The sequence below is a fragment of the Silene latifolia genome, chromosome X (assembly GCF_048544455.1).
Source record: "Silene latifolia isolate original U9 population chromosome X, ASM4854445v1, whole genome shotgun sequence".
Lineage (NCBI taxonomy): Eukaryota > Viridiplantae > Streptophyta > Magnoliopsida > Caryophyllales > Caryophyllaceae > Silene > Silene latifolia.
Genome location: NC_133537.1, coordinates 97356588 through 97363276, shown reverse-complemented (window position 1 = coordinate 97363276; position 6689 = coordinate 97356588). Strand labels below are relative to the sequence as shown.

Here is a 6689-nt window from a genome sequence, read left to right as displayed (position 1 = left end):
GTCAGCCACATTATTCCATAAGCCCGCCCTAGCCAAATTCGTGCCATACCTCATTTTGCTTTTCCAAAACTATATTTTACATATTGTTCATTCGGCCCATTTTGGCATTAACTCACATTCGGCCCATTGGCGATATTTGTTATTCGGCCCATTGGCTTAATACTCTTGTTTTGTATTAGACATATTTTATTTGCATGCTTATCGTAGACTTACTTCTCGCTTTATAATATGTGTTTACATCTTTCCTTGGTCTATATTATTCTAGTCATTTTATGTTTGTTCTCGTCTTTTCGATGACGTCAAGAAGGGGACGAAATGACTATGATTTAGTATTTGACTAAGCTTGCTCCTTGTGAAGACCTTTAATTAGTCTCTTAAGGTCCTTAGATGCTATAACGTTGAACACAAATGTTTAGACCTTGCGTTCTATGTTCTATAATTGGATAATATTATGTTGAGGGGGAACTAGACCTTTAGTCACAAATCATAGGAGACTTGTCATCATCATAGGAGACCTTTAGTCAAAGCTGTGCTTAAAACATACCACAATTATTGGGCAATAATGTTTATCCTTCCAAATGGAGTTATTTCTCGAGTTGAAGCCATTTGTAGGAACTTCTTATGGGATGAGGCAGCTGTCTACATGAGATTTCCCCTGGTTGCTTGGGAGAAAATCTGTAAGCCCAAAGAAGAGGGTGGTCTAGGCCTGAAAGATTACATCACTTGGAATAAGGCAACTGTGGGTAAGCTTGTATGGTGGAAATACACTAAATCTGACTATTTATGGGTCAAATGGGTGAATCACACTTATCTCAGGGGCAGTAATTTGCAAGATTATAGCCCACCAAGTGACACAAGCTGGTATTGGAGGAAGTTGTGTCAAGTTAAAAACCTAATGGATAGTCCTTACCAGCAGGGGATTTGGTTAAATCAAAAAGGGAAAGAGTACATTATTGCGAAAGGGTATGAGTACCTTAGATGCAAAGGCGACAAAGTTAACTGGGCAAAACTAGTTTGGAATAATATGACAGTTCCAAAGCACAGTCTAGTGGCCTGGTTATATCAGTATACAACAATGAATACAAATGAAAGAGTGCACAAAATAGGGATAGCAACAGATATTACCTGCTATATTTGTGGAGATGGGATTGAGAATACAAATCACCTTTTCTTTGAATGTGAATATAGTGACAGAGTTGTTGCATGCATAGAGAGATGGATTGGGGTTAACTTACCTCGCAGCAGCATCCTTTATTGGAGATTGAAGATGAAAGGGGGCAAAAAACATTAGGCGGTGATTAACGCAATCATCAATGCGATGATCTATTATATTTGGCGACATAGAAATCTTTGCAAACATGAGGCTCAAGTACTCAGACCCACTAAACTTGCGGGTGACATCCTTAAGGACTTGAAAACATGGTTCTCTAGCTTTATTCAAAGGAAGATTGACATCGACAGGGATGAGATCAGGAAATTTTTTGGGGAAGACAGTAATCCTAATTTCTAGGGTTCATGTGAGAAGCAGAAGACGATTTGGTTTTGATGTTGAGATTCAGATAAGAGTATGGTCTTGTTATAGGATCGGTCTTGGACCGGTGTGGGTATCTTTGTTTGGTTTATGCTATTTGATGAAGTCCATTAGAATAATGGACTGACTCAATGCATGTATGGTTACTCTTTTTTTATCTTTTGAATGAATTACTTACATTTCATAAAAAAAACAAAAAGGGGGAATTTGTTGGATCATATATTTATATGCCGTTGTGTTTTGATAATGACAAGTGTGTTTTATTAAATATATACTTGATGCTTGTAATCCTTTGTTTAGTTGTGTTAGATTAAACATGGTTACAATTTGTGAAGTAAAGTTATAGTTAGATGAGTTATAACTTCAAGATCGAATTGAGCTTATGACAAAGTACAAGTACAATTTTCAAGGCTTCAAGCTTCGAGCCATGGAAGAAGCTCAAGTCAAGCTCAAGATGAAGAGCTTGTAATCAAAATAAAGAGATGAGCCATATACTAAAGATCTTCAGGAACATTAGCTAGTATAGGTCTTCTTTCAATAACGGTATTCTTAGAAGTAATTTTGGGAAAGTAAAGTTATGAGCTGTTTCACTTATAACTTTACTTACCAAGCTTAATGTTATAGTCATTTGACCTATAACTTTAAGCTGCAATATGGACGACATGATTGTGGTTTCAAATACAATAATCTCTTAATTTAAGTTTTAAATCTTTCAAGGAAAAATATTATAGTTGAATGAGGTTTGAATTTATGCAGATTGAATAAGGTTGTAAATATCCTATTGATTATTAGTAAACCAATTTATAAGTTGTCATGCGATCTAGGGTTTTCCTCTTATTCTTATCTAAACCCTAATCTATTTCTTTTAACCTAATATCTTCTAGGGTTTCGAAACTATGGATGGTTGGCTTATGAGTCGTTGCCTCCTTACTCGAAAACTCTTTTGCAAGTAAAGAATTAGGTTATAATCTAGAATAAGTAGTTATTAGAGATATTTGATATCTTTATACTTACTTAGATTTATTCTCAAATATTGACTAAAATATTAATGGATTTAGATAAGAAGATTAGATTGTTTTCTTGCCCTACGAACCATACGACATCCACGACACTTCTCGGTTCCATTCATAACCTAGATCTCTTCTCTACTATAAATACATAAACACTTCATTCATTTAAAACCAACTTTTCAAGCTTAAAACTTCCTTGCAAACAAATCTAGTACACTTTTATTTCAACTGAATAAAAGTTTTGTTTTGCATATGAAAAACATTTGAAAAGTCGTGTTCCATACTGCATGTTATTTTTTAACAATTACGTTATTGGATAATAGTGTTTCATATTGTTTTTTACTCGTTCAATTGTGTGAACATTAGAAGAACAATCAGTACTTTCTTATTAACGTAAGATTAGTCAAATTGAGTGTTTCATAATACTCGAGTGAGTTACAACTAGAGTTAGTTGTAAAAGTGGGTTAGTAATTTTTTAATCCGTAGAAAGTTACTAAAATTATTAATCAAGAATAATGTACGTGGGTTTCGACTTGTGAAACTGAACCACTTCAAAATTCCGTGTATTCTTTGCATCTCTTTCATTTGTTTCGTTTTGTTCATTTCCATTTTATGTATAATTGAGTTAGTTGAATTTAATCAATAAATTCATACTAATTACTACTGTAATACTCCGTATTTATAAGTCTTGGGGTACTCTATCGAGTAGGCCTTACTCTGTCGAGTAAGGGTAAGTTGCGAAATAAAATAGTTTCTGACCTGTTGGGTACTCGATCGAGTAGCTGGGGTACTCGATCGAGTAAGGGGGTACTCGATTAAGGTATTTAAGCATCGTCGTCATTATTCTAAATCACTTTTCAAAAACCTAAATCCCTTTTTAAGAGAGAAAGCAACCAGTTCATCTTCCTAATCGCATTCTTTGCAATTCCCGGAGTTCAGACGGTCAGTTCTTGTCGTTATTCGTATCGTTGAGTTCCTTGCGTCGAGGGTAAGATCTATGTACCCTTTTTATTGTTTTTCCCCTGATTTGGTTAAACCCTAATTTAGAGATTGGGGGTTTTTGTGCGTAGTATGTGATGTGTAGCCTCAATGTGTTATATGATAGGAGGAGGGTTCGTAGAAGAGGCTTTTTGATACAGCTGTTGATACCGTCTGACTGTTGTGCTTTCCAGGTAGGATTTCCTACTCCGTATTAGTCCCATAATGGGATATTGGTGATGTATTGTATTTGGTTGTTTGATATAATGATTGTACTGTGTTTGTGGTTGTGATTGCTGTTGATGGTTCTCGAGATGCGTTCTCGGCTGAGTGGGGTCACTTGCGGGAGTGACTTCACGCCCTAGTTTCGCCCTTCGTGGAACCCGCCACGGAAGGGGATGTGCACATTAATGGACAGGGTTATCGCTCACTATGTGGAGCGGGGATTTGGTGGGTACGGCTGCGGTCCCCCATCGGGTGGTGGTCCAAAGGTGGACAGTCAGGATTGAGATGATGGGAATTGGTTGGCTGTGTGTGTGTGTGTGACAGTTAAGCTGTCTGTTTATCTTATTATTCTTATACATGTTGATTGTGTGATTAGTACTGACCCTGGTGTTGTTTTGTAAACCTGCGGTGATCCATTCGGGGATGGTGAGCAGATATTGAGCAGGTATTGAGATGAGTACTGGGATAGCTGGGATGCCACGACATGATGATAGGAGTCTTCCGCGTAGCCTTTAGTTTATTTACATTTCGATTAGACATGTCGTTTGAAATCATGTAACGTACTTTTGGTTTGGTTTTGAGGATTGTATCTATTCATTAATCATTTATAATAAACGTTGTTTCTTCATTGTTGTTTGATTATCATTGCCTCGGGTAACCGAGATGGTAATGTCTTCATACCTGAGTGGTCCTGGTAAGGCACTTGGAGTATGGGGTGTTACAAATGGTATCGAGAGACGATCCCGAAACTGTAACCAATGAACTTAATGAACATAGAGAGTCAATTAAAATGAACCCGGGGTAAAAGTTGTGGGAGCTAGTGCCAAGGCTTGGGAGACGTCCTAAAGTCGCAGGGGTCGCCCTACAACTTTGAACCGGTCACATGAGGGAAGTGTTTGTCGAGTCGTATGTGTGTTTGGTTAACTTGTTTACGAATGTGATTGAATGTGTTAATTGTTGGATGTTGAAGTAGAAAGTTGAGCATGTGAAAGAAAATGGTGATATGAGGAAACTTGTTGATGAGATGATAACATGTTGGATGATTTACAATGTGGCATTTAATAACATGATGAAATGGTCCCGTAGATAGTAGAAAAGATGCGTAGTATGCTTATTATGATATAATGTGGTTTATAAAGTTTAGCATGTTAGCATATGACGTAACATGCGGGTAGCTTCTATGAATTAGTGTTACTCGATCGAGTGGGACTGACTCGATCGGGTGGGTTTTTGGCGATTTTGAGTCCATAATCGAGTTTTGGGGCACTCGATCGAGTAACTAGGGGTACTCGATCAAGTAGGGGGTCACTCGATCGAGTAGCCTAGATACTCGATCGAGTAGGTAAGAGATCGAAGGTCCGTTTGGGGTCCGAAGTTTGGGTACTCGATCGAGTACGTGGGGCACTCGATCGAGTAGCCCGTTACTCGATCGAGTGTGTTTGGGAACTCGATCGAGTGGGTTCTGGGCAGCGTGTGTTCGTGTTTTGAGGTTTAGTACGTGTGTTTATGTTTACCCTTTCTTATATAGCTTCAAGATGCCGCCCAAGAAAACGCTTTGTATCGAGAGCCGAGCTCATGACCATGGATGACATCGTTAAGATGTTAGAGCACCAGGATGCTCTTCTTTGAGACCCTGAAGAGAGTGAATGAGGACAAGGATAAGAATAAGGAGAAGGAGGTTGATCATTCTAAAATCGGCCTCTATATTGCGAGGTTTAACCCGAAAGAGTACAAGGGAGTTGGGGAGCCTAATCTTTGATAGTTGGAGAGAGATGGAGAACATCTTAGACTTGGTTCATTGTCCGATGAGATGAGAGTGGAACAGTGCGTTCTATCCGAGGGAGGCGAGGGCAAGTGGTGGGATTCGGTGAAGGTGAGTGCTAAGGAAATATATACCAACCAAGGCTTACCTGCTATACCTTGGGAGGAGTTTCGTAGGGCTGTGAGAAAGGAGTTTGTACCGGAACATGTGAGGAGTAAGTTGAGAGAAGAGTTTGATGGTTTTAAGATGACCGCTGAGATGTCTGTGGCTGAGTACTACAGTCTGTTCAATGAGAAGTCTAGGTATCTTTGAGGACATGGGTTTGAGTGAGGAGAATTTGGCATTGAGGTTTGAGAGGGGGTTGACCACCAAGATTATGGATAAGTTACCCGTGGGGATCCTTACGATGTTAAGGAAGCTTATGAGAGGGCCGGGAGAGCGGAGAGGTTGGTGGAGATGGCTCGGAGAGATCGGTGGTGAGAAGAGGAAGTCCGAGAGCGAGGGTGGTGGCCAATTGAATCACAAGAAAGGCAACCACAATCGATCTAAAGGATTTTCTTCCTGGTCCGGGTTTAGTCTTTGGGGCTTCCTTTGGGCGTGGCCGTGGGAGTGTGAGTAATAGTTGGGGAGTGAACTGCTATGGTTGTGGTGGTGTAGGCCACAAGAGACATGAGTGCACGAGTGCACCGGATCTTTTCGAGACCCGCACATGAGCTTCGCGAGCAACGGACCGGTGGGATCATGGCCAAACCGGGAAGTCGAGTTACAGAGTGGAGGCAACCGCAACGGCGGTAATTCTTATCGAAAAACACCGACGAACAACAACAACAATCAAGGGTCGGTGCTAAGCCGACCGCATCAACCGAAGATTGTCCCAGGGGACGTGGACAAGAAGACCGATGGCAAGTTATTCATGATGGAGAAGAAAGCAGCTGAGGAAGATGCGCACGTTATCACCTGTACATTCCTTGTTAATGGTATTCCTACCTTTGTTTTGTTTGATTAAGGGGCTTCTCGATCGTTTGTGTCTTCGATTCATGTTAAACAGTTGGGTTTGAGAGTATATGAGTCTGTTAGTGAGCAAGTTTTCATACCTTCGGGTGAGTCTGTATCTTGTGAGAGATTGTTCAGAGATGTGTCTTTGATAGTTGGGCAAGTTGATTTCCCTCTAGACTTGCTGGAG

At 39.9% G+C, this 6689-nt stretch overlaps 1 protein-coding gene across 1 annotated transcript; it reads left to right on the top strand.

The window, feature by feature from the left end:
- The first annotated feature begins 562 nt into the window (after window positions 1-562).
- Window positions 563-1291, top strand: LOC141617920 (uncharacterized). The gene has a single exon (XM_074435050.1). It carries the CDS (start codon window positions 563-565, stop codon window positions 1289-1291), a length of 729 nt encoding a protein of 242 aa, XP_074291151.1.
- The last annotated feature ends 5398 nt before the right edge of the window (window positions 1292-6689 follow it).

Excerpts from the sequence above, each read along its gene's own strand:
- LOC141617920 (XM_074435050.1), top strand. The coding sequence starts at position 563 with ATGTTTATCCTTCCAAATGGAGTTATTTCTCGAGTTGAAGCCATTTGT.